This window comes from Grampus griseus (assembly GCF_964374135.1).
Source record: "Grampus griseus genome assembly, chromosome: 11".
Taxonomy (NCBI): Eukaryota; Metazoa; Chordata; class Mammalia; order Artiodactyla; family Delphinidae; genus Grampus; species Grampus griseus.
The window spans coordinates 8,102,350-8,124,445 of record NC_139005.1 but is presented as its reverse complement, the minus strand read 5'-3'; the positions used below and the strand labels follow the sequence as shown (position 1 = coordinate 8,124,445).

Genomic DNA, 22,096 nt, shown 5'->3' with positions numbered 1-22,096 from the left:
GACATGAAGAGATATGTCCACATAAGACATGTTCAAAAATGTTTATAGACAATTTATTTATAAAAATTAAAAATTATAAGCAATCCAAAAGTAAATCACCAGATGAATGGATTACAAATTGTGGGTTAGTCATATGATGGACAAGTCAGCAATGAAAAAGAATGAAATCCCTATACACACAACCTGAATAAAACTCAAAAACATTATGTTGAGTGACATAAGATGCAAACGAGTTGATATTGAAGGATTGTGTGTATACGAATTGCATACAAAAGTAAAAAATAATTTACAGTGATGTAAATCAGATCTGTGGTTGCTTGGGTAAAGCAGGTGTGGGGCATTAGTTGGGAATTGACATGAGTTAACTTTTGAGGTGATGGAAATATTCTAAATTTTAAATGGGGAGGAAGTTACAAAGGTATATTCATTCATCAAAACTCATCAAAGTGTGTACTTCAAAACAATGTAATTTATTGTGTGTAAATTATAACTCAACCAAGTGGATTTAAAAATAGCACAGGAAGACATAATTAAAAGCAGTGAAGCTAACTCTTCTTCCTCTCTTTAGTCCTATTCCTCAGAGGTAAATTCTCCCATAGCTTTGTTTTCTACTAATGTTTTCCTAGTCTTTCCATAGTCCTCGTTCTTTTTTATTTTTACTTCTTATTCCTTTACTACTACTTTAGTTGAATTTCTAGCTTTAAAAGTCAAGAGATGCAACTCAAGCTCTACTTCTCTCATAGGAAGGAAGAGGTTCAGGGTTACAGTCGACAGGTGGCAGGGAACCAGAGTTGCTGCTCTAATTTCTACCTAAGGGATGGTGCTTAACAGCTCAGGCATCTAAGTTTATGTAGTAGTGAAGTTCAGCTTCCCTTTTTCTCCTCATTAGATCCAGATGTCTAGATGGACACAATTTTTTTAATTTAAATTTTAGTTTTACATCTAGGTTTCTGATAAAACAGCGGAAATCATCAAGGGCCAAAGATGGAGAGAAAGCTTGAAACGAGAGAAGCATTCTGACTCTGAAGTTACCACTCTCTGGGGTTATTTCCAGTTTTAATAACTGTACAGTCTGGATTGAACCGCTACAACAGAGACAGAGAATGAGGCTTTCACTTAGCTTGAGCAAAAGAGTTAAAAATTAGTTTCTCATGTAAAGCTTGAGGATATTAAAACAGTTTTTTCTATATTAGCTCAAGTTCTAGTTGACTATACAGACCTTTCTGTAATTTCTTAGGCAGACTCACTTAGAATTTAAGGTTACATTCCCTGTGTGATCCTGGGTTGGTAGGACCCCAAATCATCACAGAGAAAGTACATGCAGATCATCCATCTAAGAAAAGGACACTAGCTCAGGTCCAGATGATTGTCATATATAAAAATTAATTTAAAATACCAAATTGCATAGGGAAAAAGTCATAACAGTACTTAGCTGAGATAACAAAGAAATTAGACGCTAATACATCCAGGTAATTGAAGTATCAGATACAGAATGAAAATTAGATGTCTTTCAAATATGTAAAGCCTTGAAAAGTGGAATTAAAGACACAAAAACTGATATGGAAAGTACAAAAGGACCAAACACAAACTTAGTCTTTTCCTGGATGTTTTAAGAAACAGAGCCTGAGGCAAGGAATAAAGTAATAAAGTTTTATTTGGGAGAGAAAAAAATCAGGTCATTGAGGGTGTGTAAACAGTGGGAAAATAAAAACTGAAGTAAAAAAATAATATGTTATGATTCTGGTTATTATTTCATAATGAGCAGCAAAATATCACAGCAAATTGCTCAGAAGTATGTTTCTGTTCTGCATACTAAATTGCTTTTGAATGATTGCAAAAGGAACCCATGCAGTTGAATAATTAATGGGAGAAAGAAAGAAAAAAAAATAACAATATGTAGGCTGAGGGTGGAAGCAAGATATGAATGAGAGAAAATCTTAAAGAAGAAATTTAAAGTATAATTAATATATGAAAAGATGCTCACTTTCACGGGCAATTAGAAAAAATTGTAATTAAATAATGGTACATTATTTCAAATTTCAAAGATTAGTATAGATTTTTTAAAATATGAAAATTTTTAAAAGTTAGAAAAATGAGCAGATTAAAGGAAGACTCATACACTGTTGGTGAAATTGTGATGAGCAAAAGCAAACATATGCCTTCTCTGTTATACTCTTTACTATTTACCTCAAAGAGAATTTTTTGAGCTATAATTGACATGCAACATCATATTAGTTTAAGGGGTACAATATAATGATTTGACACTTGTATATATTCTGAAATGATCATCAAAATAAGTCTAGTTAAAATCCATCACCATATATTGTTATACTTTTTTTTCTTTTGATGAGGACTGTTTTTTTTAATAAGAGGACTACTTTATTTTTAAATTTTATTTATTTATTTTTGGCTGTGTTGGATTTTCGTTGCTGCGTGCGGGCTTTCTCTAGGTGCAGCGAGCAGGGGCTACTGTTTGCTGTGGTGCGTGGGCTTCTCAATGTGGTGGCTTTTCTTGTTGCAGAGCGTGGGCTCTAGGCATTCGGGCTTCAGTAGTTGTGGCGCACGGGCTCTAGAGCACAGGTTCAGTAGTTGCGGCGCACAGGCTTAGTTGCTCCGAGGCATGTGGGATCTTCCCGAGGCATGTGGGATCTTCCCGGGCCAGGGCTGGAACCCGTGTCCCCTGCTTTGGCAGGCGGATTCTTAACCACTGCGCCACCAGGGAAGTCCTGATGAGGACTTTTAAGATCTACTCTCTTATCAACTTTCAAATATACAACATGGTATTATTACCTATAGTCACCACAGTTTACCTCCCCAGAATTTATTTATTTTACAACTGGAAGTTTGTACATTTTGACCATTTTCACCTACTTCCCTCACCACCACACCTCACCTCTGGCAACCACAAATCTGTCTGTTTCTATGACTTTTTTTTTAGATTCCATATAAGTAAAATCATAGTGTATTTGTCTGACTTAGTACAATGCCCTCAAGGTCCACCCATTTTGTTGCAAATGGAAGATTTCCTTCTTTTTATGGCTGAGAGTTGGGAGCCTCTGTGCTTCCTGTTCCTGTATATCTGTTTCCTTCTTTAGGTTTGGGAAGTTTTCAGCCATAATTTCTTCAAATACACTTTTCATCCCCTTTTTTCTCTCTTCTCCTTCTGGAACCCCTATTATGTGTACGTTGGCATGCTTTATATTATCCCATAGATCTCATACGTTGCTTTTGTTTTTCTTTCCTTGTCTTTCTGTCTGCTGTTCTGATTGGGGGATTTCCATTTTTCTATCTTCTAGATCACTTATTCATTCTTCTGTGTCATTTAGTTGGCTATTCATTGCTTTGAGATTGCTTTTTTTTTTTTGCGGTACGCAGGCCTCTCACTGTTGTGGCCTCTCCCGTTGCGGAGCACAGGCTCCGGACGCGCAGGCTCAGTGGCCATGGCTCACGGGCCCAGCCGCTCCGCAGCATGTGGGATCTTCCCGGACCCGGGCATGAACCCATGTCCCGTGCATCGGCAGGCAGACTCTCAACCACTGCGCCACCAGGGAAGCCCCGAGATTGCTTTTTATCCAGTAATGGAGTTATCTATTTTTGATTGGCTCTTCTTTGTAGTTTCTAGTTCCTTGTTACAGTGATCTGCATTTCTGTTGACAATCTTTCTTAATTCAGTTAGCGTTTTTATTACCACCTTCTTGAACTTGGGGTCTGGTAGGCTGGTGAGCTCTGTTTTATTTTGTTCTTTCAGGGGATTTCTCTTGCTCTTTTGGTTGGGAGTAGTTCCTCTGCCCTTAGATTTCACTTAAATTTCTATGACTCTATGAATTTAGGGGAAACAGTTGTCTATTGTGGTCTTGAAGGCGTGTTTTTATGTGGGAGCATTCCAGTGGAGGCTGTGTGTATTCAGTGTCTTTGGTGTGAGAGCTGCCAGCCACTTCTTTCCTCAGGGTGTGCTAGCCACGATCACCTTGATAGAGACTGTCATTGGCATTGGAGGATCAAATGCTCGTGCAGGGTGTGAGGAGGGACTTCCTCTCTGTTCAGTGGCCATCATTGCCCTGCCAGGTGCTGGATCTGCTCCCCAGCTGTGGTGTGGAGTGAGCAGGGCTGCGGGGTTTGCCCCTTCGGATTGAGAAGTGTGGTGATGAGGCAGCCACCAGTGCAAGGCTCTGTCCACCTGACTGTTGGCAAACCAACATGTGCACACTCCTTATGAGTAGCATCTAGGCTTCTCCAACCCTTCTGTCTGTCCCAGCAGTTTTCCCAGCAGGCAAGAGGGCTTGTCTCCTTTGTGCAGGACCCAGGACTAGGATGCCTAGATTGTGGCTCACCTGCTCGCTCCTCAGGTTGAGAGTCCTTTTTTTTTTTTTTTTTTTCAGATCCCTCCCAGGGGTGCAGGTCCCGAGCCAATGTCTTTTTTTCCCATCCTACCCAGTTATAGGTTTCTTGCAACTTTGGTTGTGTAGTTCTGCTAGTTTCCAGTTAGCTTTCCATGAGAACTGTTCCACATGTAGATGTATTTTTGATGTGTTTGTGGGGGGAGATGAGTTCCACATTCTCCTACTCCACTGCCTTGATCCCCTTCCCTAACTGTATGTTTTTGATGATTATAAAAAAGATTATTAAAATATGCAAATTGCATATGTTTATTAAACAGTTGAAGTATAAGTTTTTATGAAATTAGTTACTGAATTTTATTCCATATATTTAAAATAATAAAAATTTCTGACAAAAGTGCAATAGTTCATTAATTGCTTTTTGTGTTCATATGATTATATATTTTTTAGCCTTTTCAATATGCATATATAATTTTTATTTATTTATTTTTTTGCGGTACGCGGGCCTCTCACTGTTGTGGCCTCTCCCGTTGCGGAGCACAGGCTCCGGACGCGCAGGCTCAGCGGCCATGGCTCACGGGCCCAGCCGCTCCGCGGCTTGTGGGATCTTCCCAGACCGGGGCACGAACCCGTGTTCCCTGCATCGGCAGGCGGACCCTCAACAACTGCGCCACCAGGGAAGCCCTGCATATATAATTTTAATCACATCAAACAATTGTATAATATTATTTGGAATGCATTTTCCTTGTGGGTAAAATTTTATAACAAATTTTTAGTAGAAAAATTCAAAACATGAGCTAAATATTAATTATTGTTAACTATGGTTTGTGTAAAACTTGCCCAGAAATGTTACAAAAAATGCTTGTTTTGCTTTCTATCTAATATCCATCTGTAAAACAAACACAAAGATATAGTAATTGTGTTAGTAGTAGGTATTCATAGTACAGAGTACACATTAAATATGTTTACATTTTCTAGAATGTTCCTGTGATCTTTGTTCAACCCACTGGATTGGATTTGGAAATAGCTCTTATCTTCTTTCCAATAAATCCAAAACCCGGGCGGAGAGCCATGCTGCCTGTGCAGAGCTGAATTCTCACCTTCTAAAGATCGGTATCAAGGAAGAGCTGGTAGGGCAGACACTTCTGTTTTTTTTGTTATACTATAACTATATCTGGTTTCAAAGCATTAGTGATTGACACCATAATTTGGGAAAACTGAAGGTTCTCAAAAGTGTATGATATTTTCTTACTTTGACTCAATTTTCTTAGGGAGAAACTCCACTTTTTGAACATTTAATGCTAGAAGAAAACCACATTAACAAATGAGATACCTTGAGAAAAAATCTTATTAATACTAAGTGGATGTGGTGCAAGCCCTTGGGAGAACTTTAACCAATAACAGTTGAGCCAGAAAGGAGTGGATTATAATATGCACACATTTCTGGTTTATGATTTCTTTTCCCAATTGGAAATTTTATCCATGCTTGAAATGAAAGGCTGGATAGGTCTCAAAATCAATGAAACCAATAAATCCTGGTTAAGGGAAGATGGCGTCACAGTAACTGAAAGCCTGAAAGTATAGTGTTTTGATAACTGAACTTTTCTGAGAGTATATGACAATTCGTGTGTATGTGCATGTATGTGTGTGTGCGTTATGTGTGTAGGGCACAGAAAGAGCAACCAAGAAAAAGGAAATCATTACGGTTTTTGAGGATCAGTCTGTGGGATTTAATTGGGGGAAAATTTCCAGTTCTTTGTAAATAATATCACCTTTAGGGCCTTTACTTTTTTAACTTTACTGGACTCTTAGGAGAAACTTATGCATAGTTTTAGGCAAGCTGATAAATCCATAAACTTCTATCATATTGGCTTATAATTCTACTTAAATAAACAGGATAGGATTAGATACTGTTCGGTATTTTGTGTTAAGCTTAATATTTTGTAATTAAAGACTGTCAATCTTCAGGGTTTAATTCTTGTTTTGATTAGTTTGTTCCTTTATTGTTTCTCATTTTGTTTGTCCTTTCTAATTTTAAGCTTGAGATAAAATCGGCATTTGCGGATATCACACCTTGCTTTACAATTTTTTTTACAGATTCTTGGAAATGGAGAACGATGGTTGTCCACATATTGAAGGAAATTATGTTTATGCTTGTAACTGTTCATCTGGGAAAACTTACATCTGTGAGTTTAATATATAGCAGCTGTTTTCCTAATACATGTTGTGATTGAATCCTAATTAAAGAAGTACAAAATATTCTGTTGCCTTTATAAAATTTTACAAATTATTGTTAAAGTTTTTTTTTTTTTTACTGCACTCACAATACTTTAGTTAAATTTTCAACTTTTAAATGTATTCGAAGTGAGGAAAATTCACCACCCACAAATTCTTTGGGAGTGAGTGTTCTCCCTATGAGAGCTCATATTAATATTAATTTATTAAATAAAGTTAGCAAACTGTTTGTTTTAACATCTTTATAGGAGTATAATTGCTTTACAATGGTGTGTTAGTTTCTGCTTTATAACAAAGTGAATCAGCTATACATATACATATATCCCCATATCTCTTCCCTCTTGTGTCTCCCTCCCTCCCACCCTCCCTATCCCACCCCTCTAGGTGGTCACAAAGCACCGAGCTGATCTCCCTGTGCTATGCGGCTGCTTCCCACTAGCTATCTATTTTACATTTGGTAGTGTATATATGTCAGTGCTACTCTCTCACTTCGTCCCAGCTTACCCTACCCCCTCCCTGTGTCCTCAAGTCCATTCTGTAGTAGGTCTGCGTCTTTATTCCCGTCCTACCGCTAGGTTTTTCATGACCTTTTTTTTAATTTTTAGATTCCATATATATGTGTTAGCATACGGTATTTGTTTTTCTCTTTCTGACTTACTTCACTCTGTATGACAGACTCTAGGTCCATCCACCTCACTACAAATAACTCAATTTCATTTCTTTTTATGGCTGAGTAATATTCCATTGTATATACGTGCCACATCTTCTTTATGCATTCATCTGTTGATGAACACTTAGATTGCTTCCATGCCTTGGCTATTGTAATAGTGCTGCTATGAACATTGGGTTCATATGTCTTTTCGAATAATGTTTTTCTCTGGATATATGCCCAGGGGTGAGATTGCTAAATCATATGGTAACTCTATTTTTAGTTTTTTTAAGAACCTCCATACTATTCTCCATAGTGGCTACATCAATTTACATTCCCACCAGTAGTGTAGGAGAGTTCCCTTTTCTCCACACCCTCTCCAGCATTTGTTATTTATAGACTTTTTGATGATGGCCATTCTGACAGGTGTGAGGTGATACCTCACTGTAGTTTTGATTTGCATTTCTCTAATAATTAGTGATGTTGAGCATCTTTTCATGTGTTTGTTGGCCATCTGTTTGTCTTCTTTGAGAAATGCCTGTTCAGGTCTTCCACCCATTTTTTGATTGGGTTGTTTGGGTTTTTTTGATATTGAGCTGCATGAGCTGTTTGTATGTTTTGGAGATTACTCCTTTCTCCGTTGCTTTGTTTGCAACTATGTTCTCCCATTCTGAGGGTTGTCTTTTCGTCTTGTTTATGGTTTCCTTTGCTGTGCAAAAGCTTTGAAGTTTCATTAGGTCCCATTTGTTTATTTTTACTTTTATTTCTTTTGCCTTGGGAGACTGACCTAAGTAAATATTGCTATGATTTATGTCAAAGAATGTTTTGCCTTTGTTCTCTCCTAGGAGTTTTATGGTGTCATGTCTTATATTTAAGTTTTTAAACCATTTTGAGTTTATTTTTGTGTATAGTGTGAGGGAGTGTTTTAAGCTGGTTGTCCAGCTTTCCCAATACCACTCGCTGAAGAGACTGTCTTTGCTCCATTATATATTCTTGCCCCCTTTGTCAAAGATTAATTGACCATAGGTGTGTGGGTTTATTTCTGGGCTCTCTATTCTGTTCCATTCATCCATATGACTATTTTTGTGCCAATATCACACTGTTTTGATTACTGTAGCTTTGTAGTATTGTCTGAAGTCTGAGAAGGTTCTGCCTCCAGATTTGTTATTTTTCCTCAGGATTATTTTGGCAGTTCTGGGTCTCTTCTGGTTCCATATGAATTTTAGGATTATTTGTTACAGTTTTGTGGAAAATGTCATGGGTAATTTGATAGAGATTGCATTAAGTCTGTAGATTGCTTTGGGTAGTATGACCCTTTTAACAGTATTAATTCCTCCAATTCGAGAGCATGAAATAACTTTCTATTTCTTTGAATAATCTTCAGTTTCCTTTACCAATGTTTTATTGTTCTCAGTGTATAGGTCTTTCACCTCCTTGGTTAGGTTTATTTCTAGGGTTTTTCTTTGGATGCGATTTTAAACAGGATTTTTTTTGGATGCAATTTTAAACAGGATTTTTTTTTTTACATTCTTTCTGATATTTTATTGTTAGTGCAAAGAAATGCAACAGACTTCTGTGTATTAATTTTGTATCTTGCTACTTTGCTGAATTTGTTTATTAGTTCTAGTGGTTTTTGTGTTGGAGTCATTAGGGTTTTCTACATACATAGTATCATGTCATCTGCATATAGTGACAATTTTGCCTCTTCCCTTCCAATTTGGATACCTTTTATTTATGTTTCTTGTCTGATTGCTATGGCTAGGACTTCTGATACTATGTTGAACAGAACTGGTGAGAATGGGCATCCTTGTCTTCTTTCAGATTTTAGCTGGAAGGCTTTCAGTTTTTCATTGTTGAGTATTATATTAACTATGGGTTTGCTTTTATTATGTTGAGGTATAGTCCCTCCATACCCACTTTGGTGAAAGTTTTTATCATGAATTTTATTAAATGCTTTTTCTGCATCTATCAAGATGATCAGTGGTTGTTGTCTTTTCTTTTGTTTATGTGGCATATCACATTGATTGATTTGTATTTGTTGAACCATTCTTGCAAGCCTGGAATGAATCTAACTTGATCACAGCATATGATCCTTTTTATGTATTGTTGCTTCAGTTTACTAATATTTTGTGAGGACTTTTGCATCCATATTCATCAAAGATATTGGCCTGTACTTTTCTTTTTTTTTGTAATATCTTTGTCTGATTTTGATATCAGGATGTTGGTGGCTTCCTAGAATGACTTTGGGAGAGTTCCCTCCTCTTCAGTCTTTTGGAATACTTTGAGAAGGATTGGTATAAGTTCTTTGTATATTTGGTAAAATTCCCCAGTGAAGCCACCGAGACCTGGAATTTTATTTACAGGGAGTTTTTTAAGAAATTACACATTGTATTTCACTTCTAGTGATCATTCTGTTCAAATTTTCTCTTTCTTCCTGACTCAGTTTTGGCAGGTTGTCCATTTTTAAAAACTTGTCCATTTCTTCTAGGTTGTCCAATTTGTTGACATAAGTGTTTATAGTATTTTCTTATGATTTTTTGTATTTCTCTGGTATCAGTTGTTATTCCTCCTTTTTTTTTTTTTTTTTATTTGGCTCCTCTCTCTTTTCTTCTTGGTGAGCCTGGCTAGAGGTATGTCAATTTTGTTTATCTTTTCAGAGAAACAGTTCTTGGCTTTATTGATCTTTCTATTGTTCTTTATCTCTATTTTATTTATTTCCTCTCTGATGTGTGTTATTTCCTTCCTTCTGCTGACTTTGGGTTTTTTTGTTCCTGTTTTTCTAATTCTTTTAGGTGGTAGGTTAGGTTGTTTACTTGAGATTTTCTTCTTTCTTGAGAAAGGCCTGTATTGCTGTAAACTTCCCTTTTAGAACTGCTTTTGCTGTGTCCCATAGATTTTGTAAGGTTGTCTTTTCATTGTCATTTCTTTCCAGGTATTTTCTGATTTTCTCTTTCATTTCATTCTGACCCATTGGTTTTTAGTATCATGTTGTTTAGTCTCCATGTAATCATTTTTTTTTTTTCTCATTTTTTTCCTGTGGTTGATTTCTAGTTACATATGGTTGTGGTCAGAAAAGATGTTTGAAATAATTTCTATCCCTTACATTTCTTGAGGCTTGTTTCGTGTCCTACTATGTGGCCTATCCTTGAGAACGTTCCATGTGCACTTAAAAAAGAGTGTGTATTATGGTTTTTTTGTATGTAACATCCTGTAGACATCAATTAAGTTCAACTGTTCTATTGTGTCATTTAGGATCTCCTTTGCCTTATTGCTTTTTATGTCTGGAAGATCTGTCCAGTGATGTCAGTGGGGTATTAAAGACTCCTACTATTATTTTATTCCCATCAATTTCTCTCTTTACGTCTGTAGTGTTTGTTTTATGTATTTAGATTCTCCTAGTATATTGGGTGCATACATGTTAACAAGTGTAATATCCTCTTCTTGTATTGATCCTTTTATCATTATATAGTGTCCTTTGTCTTTCATTATGAACTTTGTTTTAAAGTCTATTTTGTCTGATATGAGTATTGCTACCCATAGTTTCTTGTCATTTTCATTTGCATGTGCCATTTATCTTGTGGTTTAAGCCTTCTTTTCCTCCCCTTCCCATTGTTTGGTTAGGTGATATTTTTAAAAATTACCTTTTCTTGAACTGCATAGTTTGACTTGGGTTTATGTCGTTACATCAAATATTCCTAGTGTAGGGCTTCCCTGGTGGCACAGTGGCTGAGAGTCCGCCTGCCGATGCAGGGGACATGGGTTCGTGCCCCGGTCCGGGAAGATCCCACATGCTGCGGAGCAGCTAGGCTCGTGAGCCATGGCCGCTGAGCCTGCGCGTCCAGAGCCTGTGCTCTACAACGGGAGAGGCCACAACAGCGAGAGGCCCACGTACCACCAAAAAAAAAACTATATGTATATATGTGTGTATATATATATATATATATATATATATATATTCCTAGTGTAATACAGACAACTAGTCATGATTGGAGGATGAATTCATGAATGATATAATGAGTAGTTATTTAATATTTCCACCTATGTCATGGTGATACAGTTTAATATTGTTTGTGTTTTATCCTTTCAAGGGGCATTTATTTTTAACAGGAAATCTGCAGATTAAATTATTTATTTAATAAGAATAAAATGGAACGTAAGAACTAGGGCAGAGAAATAGAGATGGTATTTTGAAAACGATGGACTTTGTGCCAGGTAGAGTATGGTTGAGAATGTAGAAATTCCTCAGGATAATTAGTGACAAATATCCTTAAATACTTGTTGAAAATGGGATTATGGCTTTTAGAAATTCTTCCATGACAATAGAAATGAGATAATAATGGATATGAGGAAATAGTGTATGTACTGCCAAGATTTAGCAACTAGTTTAAAAGTAAAACTTGAGGTATTTGAAGTTTGCAGTGTTCATGATTGAGATGGAAATAAGATAACTGCAGGGTGGCTAAGCCGCCATCTCCTCAGATCTTGCAGAATGTGAAAACAATTTCTCAGAGACATTTGAAAATGGAAAATCTAAATGACACACTTAGAGGTCCATTTGTCCTTTCAACTGGAGCCCAAAGTCTCCTAGTTTCTGGAGGTTTGTGACGAGGTAAACTGTCTTCAAAATAGCCTATGTGTGAGAATTTCCTGTTCAAACCTGAAGTGACACATTGATGAGAAATCAACTTTTTCCACTCTTGTTTCACTCTGAGCCTTCACAGGGCAGTCTGTGGAGGTCACAGACATTGTTTATTCTTGTCCTAGATTTATGTTTTTAAATTTCTTCTTTTAATTTTTTAAATTCTTCTTTAAATTTCTTCTTTCTACCCAGCTATAGCAGGCCTCTTTTATGAGAGTAACCTGACCTCCCCACTAAAGGATGCACAACTTTCTGGCCAACAGAAGGTATGTGTCCCTCCTCTCCTGTCTCTCTACTAGACCACCTCACTTAGTGGGAAATAACAAATGTTAAATGTAATGCAAGTGAGGTACAATTAATATACAACAAAATCAAAGTAGAATATTGGTGTTTTTTTAAAATAATTCAGGGTAAAAAGCAACCATAAAACATGAAATATGTTGGAAGATTTCTCAAAGTATTCAATTTATTGTCTGTAGGAAGTTAGTTGCATATGCACTTGCATATTTGGGTTTATAAATCAATATAATATTAAGTGAAACCCACAGACATCATGACAGGGAAGAATTAGTGTGGGATTTTATAATCAGTAGAAGGTGGGTTTTTTGTATAATAGTATGTTAATATATATTTTGCTCAACCTTTATAAATAGATTCTTGGAAAGGAATTCATTGCATAACAAAAGCCAAACATAATTCCTCATACGTGTACTTAGACTCAATAAAAGCAGCCTGATTTTATAACAAAAATCAGGATGAGGTAGCTTCCTAAATGCTAATTTAAACTTAATTGTAAGTAATGAAAGAATTTTTTAAAAAATTGAACAAACACTGCAAAAAAATGTACCATGCTAATTAAAGACACTCCTGCTTAATAAATTACTTAACAGGGTCTAACTGATATGAATTAGAAATAGTAACATAGAAATTGTGACTAAAATAATAATTAAAACTGATACTTGTTGAGAACTTATAAGTGTCAGGTTGAGTGCTCAGTGTTACATGCATTGGATATTACCTATTCTTATTTCCATTTTAGATTAGTAAGATAGGTTACTAGATACTAAATAATTTTTTAACAGTCACACTCTGATAAGTTTCAAAGCCATAATTTATTTCCAGGTCTTTCTGACTACAGCATCCATTGACTGAATTATTAAGTTATGTTATCTGGATTTTTTTATAAGTAATTTTTATAAGTAATTACCATCACTTATACAACTAAAATGACCTTTACTAACTTTGACACCTATAGGATCTTTCTGGAAGTTTGAATTAACAGTGTTCTTCCATAAATTACTTATATTTGTTTATTATTTTGTGGGTTCATATCTTAGCCATTAAGTCAATTATCGATTACTTTTACAAACTAAGTATTTTTTAGTCTTTTTCTGTTGTTTTATTTTCAATATTGTCTAGGTTATATATAAGTTTAGTGTATCATGTAACATTTTCCAATACATGAAATATTTCCTCAATTTTTAATGTCTTCTCAGAACTCCTCAACCATTCAAAATAACGACCATTTGGTAACACTTTTCATAAGTAAATGTAAGTCACCAAATAATGTAATTTAGTGTAGGAGATTGTTGTACATGCCAACATTACACTTTCCCCATCTTTAAAATACTCTATCTTTAACCATTACTGGATTTCAAAATTATCATAAATATAGGTGAATCTCTCTTTTCTAATAAAACATTTTAATTTTAATACAAGCATTATAATGGTGTTAAAATATTTCTGTGGAATCTGAGTAGGATATTATTAGTCATGAACTTCTTTACTCCTCCCTAATTTATTGCTTTTCATTGTTTCAACCAAAAATATATTGTCAAATGTAGAATAACTTAAAAAAAAAGGATTCTACCATGAGACACGTGTTTAAAGCTCTAAGGAATTTAGAACCAGGCCTTAAGGTTGTTCTACTGCGAAGTGAGCACTAGACTCTACCCCGCCCATTTTACTGTACTAGGGATCTCATCTTACATACACCATTCATTCCTAAGTACACTTAGGGCACTGTCTGACATAATTCAGCTGCAGAGATGAATAACCAAGGAGTAACCTATGCAGAACTGAAGGTAGCCAAGAACTCAAAGAGGCAGCAAATAAAACCTAAGGGCACTAAAAGTTCCATTTCAATAACTGAGCAGGAAATAACCTATGCAGAATCAAATCTTCAAAATGCTTCTCAGAATCTTCGAGGGAATGACAAGAACTACCACTGCAAAGGTAAAGCATTTAATAGTCACATGATGGAACTGTTCTAGGATATGCAGTTGGAGTACAGAGGTTGGAGAAAGAGTAGGGGATAAGTTCACGTATTTTTCATTTTGAGGAACAGAACTTAAAGTTGGAGATGGGATTCTAATGTGAAATTGGAGGACTACTTTTATTCTGGCATTGCTGTAATTTGTAGTCTTTGATCAACAACTCATGAAGCGTTATATATGCTGAAAATGCAAAGGTATATTCTGAGAGAAAGATTATAGTGGTAGAAATGGGCTTGGGGTCCAAGTTTATATATATAACTCCCTGTTTATGTGGGTTCTCTTGTTTGTAAACTTTCTAAACAACTGTCACCATCACTCTTTTCTCAGTGTTTCCTTTTCTTTCCCTGCAGATTTACCATCACCTCCAGAGAAGCTCATTGCTGGGGTTCTGGGAATCATCTGCCTTGTTTTGATGTCCAGTGTGGTAACAATGATAGTTTTTACTCCCTGTAAGTAGATTTTTGAAAAATTGTAAGGGAACTTTACACTTTAATGATGGTCAGTGCCTCTAAACACTTCATAATATTATGGAATGGGCATCTCATTAAAATGTATGCATTTAGACTAAATGTGGAATGGTTATTCTGAATTTGTCAAAAGTATACAACACAATAATTACAGAGAGTATGTATATGTATATTCTGATTTCATAACTCAAAAGCATGCTTTAGGATATTGAAAGATCTTACTGAGAAATACAAATTAATTCTTCAGATTGGTTAAAACAAATACTATAAGAGATGGTGATCTGTTCCTTTAGGCTTTTGAAATATTTTTTCAACCAAATCTTCATTACTTAATTTTTCTTGGTAAAATCAATTTTATTCCAGATTATTCTAATCCTAAGCAATAAACCAAATTTCAACTCAGAAACTACAATCATTATGATTTATTTAGATCAATATTAACTTTTATAATGATTAATTTTGTAGCTACTGCAATACGGGAGCAGAATAACTCCTCTCCGATAAAAAGGCTCCAGAAAGGTACATAATGATTTTCAAAGTTCTGATATAAATACAGTTTGTATTTTGTCTCTATCTTAGGCTAGTGAAAATAAGAATAGATTTTGGGGTTGAACATAAATTACAAAATATGGCAACAAATATTCATAAATAATGATTATAGGAGAGTGTTTCTCCCTATGCAACAATATGATCACCATACCCACTGTTGCCACTGGCTCAAATTTCCTCCCTCTGTAATATGATAAGAGACAAATAATTTTGCTATTCTAAAACAGAGGTTTCATTTCTTGATTTTCAGGACATGTAAAGAGTGGCTATTTCTGTGTGTTTGCTTTATACGGAGACATAAATTGGGGGGTGAGAGACTGACACTTCTGTGAATGTATGAGTGTGGTTTGTTTTATATGCACCAGCCTTGAGGGTACATAGATGTGTTTTATATATATACACACATATATATTTATACCTATGCATATATGTAAGTTAGTTTTCATTTTTTTTAATTCAAATTGTTTTTAGATAATAATTCACAATCTTTCTTCAGAATGTCATTCTGGTCATTGTCCAAAACAGTGGTTTACATGTTCCAACAATTGCTATTGTATTCATTTGGAAAAAAAAACATGGAATGAGAGTGTGACGGCCTGTGCTGCTAAGAACTCTACTCTGCTTTATATAGATAATGAAGAAGAAATGGTAAGATACTAAATGTTGCAAACACTTTGTTAAAGGCTTGATTCAGTCAATATTATATTTGCTAGGATTCACTTGTGGTTTTGTACATATTTGCAGTTTGTTTAAGGCCTATTAATGTTCCATTAAACAACAGAATACAACTTTATGATATTCTATTTATATTTTTATACCATTAATACACGTTTGATAATTTCCAGTTCTTGCTTTTCATAAAAAAAAATGTTTCTACAAATGCTATTATTTTCTAAAATAAACTGTGCTATTTAATTTTACAATATATAAAGGAAAATAAACATATCATGATTTTGCATATTGATCACAATATGTATAGAACCATGTAATTGCATATCAGATCGTGGAATAGAAGTTTCCACTTCATAGCAGCCCCACTCCTCTGTATTCTCTCATCACTTCTCCACCCTTCGTGTATACCCACTGTCCTGACTTTTGATATTATAGAATCTCTTTGCTTGGTTGTTGTTTTTTTGTGTGTGTGTGTGGTACGCGGGCCTCTCACTGTTGTGGCCTCTCCCATTGCGGAGCACAGGCTCTGGACGCGCAGGCTCAGCGGCCATGGCTCACGGGCCCAGCCGCTCCGTGGCATGTGGGATCTTCCCGGACCGGGGCACGAACCCGTGTCCCCTGCATCGGCAGGCGGACTCTCAACCACTGCGCCACCAGAAAAGCCCCTCTTTGGTTGTTTTTGAACTTCATATACATGGAATCATAGAGTATGCATTTCTCTTCTTGTCTCCTCTTACCCCCATATGCTATTTTTGCAATTCATCCATATTATTGCATTTATGTGTAGTTTGTAAATTTCCACTGCTCATTATGTAAATATAACATTTAAAATCCAATCTACCCAATGTCTCTGGTTACAGATGGAGTCTTATGCCCTCAGATATAAAGAGGCTTCCTGGGTTCAGTACTTTTAGTCATGGGATCCCCTTCGCTGGTCCCACCTCCACCCCTACCCCCCAACTCTGGTATCTCTCGGTGGAGGGGGAGGAGAAGCCCTTGCTCTGGCTGCTTCTTGTTAGCAGGTGTCCTGCTGGATCACCTTGTAAGGCTCACCTGGTGTCGCCCACAGGATTCCCCTCAACACCAAGGAGGAATGGCTAGGCTGGGTGTTGGGAAGCAGCAGGCCTAGGTCACTTTCTTCGGTTGGGTGGTGGATATAAGATGCCCCTAATAGTTGTTCCTTAACCCCAGGGTCGCAAACCACTTCGCCTTTCTCTTTCCACCTTTCAGAGTTCTCCTTGACTTGTGTCTTTCATTAGTTCCAGTGTTTACAGTTGTACCTAGCTGGGCGCAGCTGAGAGAAATGAGTCTCTGACTCCTTGTCTGGTCCCTTGGATTCTAGCAACACAGAAACAGAGTGATTGGGGGTTGATCTAGTCAAAGAACGGTGTGAGCCCCAGGAAACCAAATCTTTGGCTTTCGTGTCACTTATTTTCTCAATTTCATTCCCTTAATTTCCTTCTAAAACCGAAACTCTGAGAAACATAGAGGAGAAATCCATTGATATGGTCACAGTATCCTGAGAAATGGATGTCACAGAATCTAAAATCTTATTTAAAGCCTTGCTGTGTTAGTTTTGACAACATGGGTAACAGTTGAATTACATGAATCAGAATTTTCCTTATTAACCTAAGAAAAACAGTGAAACTGCTAAGCATAACTGTTTGAGTTAATTTTACATCAAAAGTACTGACCTTGGTTAATGTATTTGGCAATATTAAAACTTTGAACTTTAATATATTTTTAGTGTTAGATGAGACTCTTAACACTCATTTTGTTCAGAAAACTAAGGATCCTATGAAAGAACATACTACTTGCCTTTGAAAAATTAATAAAAATCTTTCATGACGACTATTTAAGTGAAAATTCTTTATTTTGGGCTAGAAATTCCTGGTGTCCCTATCAATTATGTCATGGATTTCAGTCTTTCGTAAAGGCCGTGATCATCCATGGATGTGGCTAAATGGTTCAACTTCCAAACTAAAGTAAGTTTTTAAAAATAATACTGTATAGAGGAGGAAAAGATTAAAAATTTTAAGAATAATATTAAAACATTTGTTTTAGTTGAATTATAGAAAGATGAAGGAGGATGTTGAAAGTTAATAAAATGTTGATATAGTTATTAAAGAATGGGCTCCTCAATAGCCCATTTCCCTAATAACAAGCTCTTACTAAAATTATATTAAAATATCATTACCCATTTTCAAAATATCTTTTATTACAGTGACATGGAAAATGCTATTGTTTCATGAGTTGTCCTCATATGATATAACAGAATTGTGCTTTTTTTTCCATTACAGTATAACAGACCGATCACCTGCTGAACATAACTGTGCTCTGCTCTATTCAGATGGCATTAAATCAGACAGTTGTGAGCTTGCACATACATATAATTGCAAGGATCAGCTCGAGAAAACGTGAGTTTGGATGCTGTTGAGTAACTTTAACTTTTATGAAATGGAAATAATATTATGATTGTATAAATTTTAAAATGAATTATATTGAAATATAATATGCGCACCAAAAAGTATAGATATCGTTACTTTTGTGTCTGGCTTTTTTTACGCTACATTATTTTTATGGCCTTCAACCTTTGTAAAAGATCGCATGTTGTGTGAGTCCATTTATATGAAATATCAAGAAGAGGGAAACCTATTCTAGAGGCAGAGAGTGGATTGTTGGTTACCAAGGGCTGAGCAGAGGTAGGATTGGAAAATGACTGCTAATGGTTACTATGTTTCTTCTGGGGGCGATGAAAACGTCTAGAGTTTGTTACTGTTGATGGTTGTAAACTCTGTGAATATACTAAAGAAAAAAAATCACTGATTTATACACTTTAAGTGGATAAATTTCATGCCATGTAAATTACACCTCAATAAAGCTGTTTTTAAAAAAAATCCTGGAATTATGTTTGGGATTGCATTTAATCTTCAAAGTAATTTGTAAAGATAGTCATCTTTACAATATTGGCTCTTCCAGGCAATATCATGCTTTATCTCTCTATGAATTAGGTTTTCTTTAAATTCTCCCTATTATATTTTGTATTTTTCTATATTGAGTTCTTAAAGATACATTGGTATTTCACTCTCATGCTTTTGTAAATGACATCCTCATTTGAAAATTTTTAGTAAGTTTTACTGCTGTAAACAGTAATACAATGAGGTTTACATATTGGTCTTATAGCCAATGATTTCTCTGACTTTATGTATTAATTCTGTCATTTCAAATATATAGTCTTCTGGATTTTTATATAACAGCTCTTGCATTTGTAAATAATCACACTTTATTTCTTCTTTCCAGATGCAATTTTTTTTCTTGACTTATTTTTATAGGCTAGGATTTTATTTTCAATGTCGAATAGAAGGTACAGTAAAGGTTCTATATGTATCCTTTTCTATTTTCGAGGAAAAGCTTTCAGTATTTCATCAATATGAGATTCATCTTAAGGTTTTTTTCATCATAAGTTTCTCATATGAAAACAGTTCCATAATATTCTCATTTTTCAAACAAATTTTATAATCAATTGACGTTACATTTGTATTGTTTTTCCATCAGTTGGAATGATAAACGTTTTCTCTGTATAATGATTATGAAGTAAATTACCTTTATTTCTTTCATATGTTAAACCAGTCTTGCATTTTGAAGTAAAATCACAATGATCATGTGTTGTCCTTTTTTAAAAAATCAATGCATATATTATATCTAGGTCAAGCTGAAGTTTTTCTTTATCTGTGTTCCCAAAGAAATTTGACTGAGTTTTCATTTACGTTATGTACTTGACAAGTTGTTACCAAGGCTATTTTTAGGAAGCATTTCCTTTTCTTTTACCTGGACCTTTGTGAAAGAGTACTGCTACGTTTTCAAGTGTTATTATTCACTACTAGTGCCATCTGAGCTTCTAGAACTTTTTTGTGGGAAGGTTTATATAACGAACTCAATTTCTTTACAATATGTGTTAGGTTTACTCAGGTTTCTATTTTTTGTGATGCATTTTGGTAATTTTCAATGTAGGATTTTTCTATTTTTTATAGATACTAAAATGTTTTCATAATATTGCTTTTTTTATCTGTAAAAACCACATGGTATCCCCATATTTATTATAGACATAAAAGACTTGTTTCTTCTCAAATTTTTTTTTTTTGGCCACACCGCATGGCTTGTGGGCTCTTAGTTCCCTGACCAAGGAATGAACCCGGAGCCTCGGCAGTGAGAGCGTGGTGTCTTAACCACTGAACCATCAGGGATTCCCTCTCCTCACCTTTCTTTCAGCAGTCTTTTATCAATTTTATTAAATGTTTTCAATGAGAATACATTTGGCCTTGTTCCTCTCTATTGTAATTTTGTTCTTTGTCTTGATTTTGTACTATTTATTGTTTTCTTCCTTCTACTTCATTTGGTTTTAATTTCACCTAAATTTAGCTTTTCCATTTTTAGTTTCTTGTGATGCATGCTTGGATTTCTGCTTTGTTTTGTTTTATTTAGTTTGTAAGGTAAGCATTTAAGGCAATCAATACTTCACAAGACAGACATTTGGTTTTATATTTTCCTTGTAATTCTTATAAAACTTTTGAACGTTCATTGTGGTCATTTCTATGGTCCATCTGTTACTTAGACATTTATTACTGAATTTAACACCATATAAGGATTTTCAAAGTTTTGGTTATTGACTTCTGCATATAGTAAAGAGCATTCTGTTTGGTTAGAGAACTTTCTGTGAAGCTAGAAATATTCCACATCTTTGTTAAAAGTGGCTGGTGTGAAAGAGGAACCAATATTAAAATATTATTTTTTTAACTAATTAAAATTGAATGCCCACATTTCAAGTGCCCACTTGCCAAACTTGCCTAGCGGCTACTGCAGTGACACCACTTCTATATTTTTATATGAATATGCTTGGAAATATGATTTATAGTGTATTTTTTGAAAATTTCTATGTAAAAAAATATGAATAGTCCATACTAGTATATAGTATGTGTTCTACATATATGTATTGATTAGTTGTCTAGTTTAAATCTTTCTTTAGCCTTACTGATATCTGCTTGTTTGTAAGCAGTGAGAGAGAATCGTTTAAATCTCTATTTGTAATAGTTCACTTTTTTCAAACTTATGTTGAACTTGTATTATTAAGTACATAAAGATTTTTTGGAAAACATTGCAAATAGTTTAGATACTCTGTCTATCATTATGAAACATGCTTCATCATTTCCAATACGGCTCTTGCCTTCTATTATAACAGTATACTAACTATAGCAATTTTCTACTGGCTTGTGTTGCATGGTATATTTTTCATCTTTTTACTTTCCTCTTTCTTTAGGCTTTTGTTAAAGGAGTTTCTCATTAAGATAGTGAACAGTTATTTTAAATATTCTTAGAATTTAAATTGGAAGTTACTCTATATTTAACATAATTTTTAAATTATTATAAGATATATTTACATATATTATTTATATATAAGTATGTATTGTATGTATATATAATTAATTAAGTATAATATAGTTATCCTTAATCAGAGATGAATGCTACCATTTCTTTGAACTCCACTTCTTTTGTTGTTTTCTTTTTATCTTTCACAATAACTATTTTAACTATTTTAACTATCCTCTGTTGTCAGTTTAATGTTTTAAATATTATGTTATTAGTGCCCCACATTTTACAGCATAAATTCTTAACTCAGTAAAGTCTAACAAATTAATACCTTTACCCTTTCTCGAAAAGTGAAAAGACATAACTACCTTCTACCTTTATTTACTGCTTATGCCGTATTTGCTCCCTTGAATTCGAATACAAATACATATTTTAAAATTTGAAACTTTATTGTTAATATTTTGTTGACTCGATATCCATTAAATATATCCACATAATTCTTACAACTCTTCTTTCCCTTCTGCATATCCAGGTTTTCACCTAGAATAAGAGTTTCTTTTTTTATATATACACCTTTATTGGAGTATAATTGATTCACAATGCTGTGTTAGTTTTGTTGTACAACAAAGCAAATCAGCCATATGCATACATATATCCCCATATCCCCTCCCTCTAGAGCCTCCCTCCCACCTTCCCTATCCCACCCCTCTAGGTGGTCGCAAAACACGGAGCTGATGTTCCTGTGTTATGCAGCTATATCCCACTAGCTATTTTACATTTGGTAGTGTATATATGTCAATACTTCTCTCATTTTGCCCCAGCTTCCCCTCCCAACCCTGTGTCCTCAAGTCCATTCTCTATGTCTGTGTCTTTATTCTTGGCCCGCTGCTAGGTTCATCAGTACCACT

General features: G+C 35.0%; 1 protein-coding gene across 1 annotated transcript; it reads left to right on the top strand.

Moving 5' to 3' along the window:
• Window positions 1-13,908: 13,908 nt before the first annotated feature.
• LOC309830499 (NKG2-A/NKG2-B type II integral membrane protein-like) lies at window positions 13,909-18,290 on the top strand (the record flags this gene model as incomplete). Its single annotated transcript, XM_082667094.1, has 6 exons — window positions 13,909-14,095; window positions 14,487-14,585; window positions 15,069-15,122; window positions 15,649-15,800; window positions 17,709-17,809; window positions 18,125-18,290. 6 exons carry the CDS (start codon window positions 13,909-13,911, stop codon window positions 18,243-18,245), a joined length of 714 nt encoding a protein of 237 aa, XP_082523220.1. The 3' UTR covers window positions 18,246-18,290.
• Between the last annotated feature and the right edge of the window lie 3,806 nt (window positions 18,291-22,096).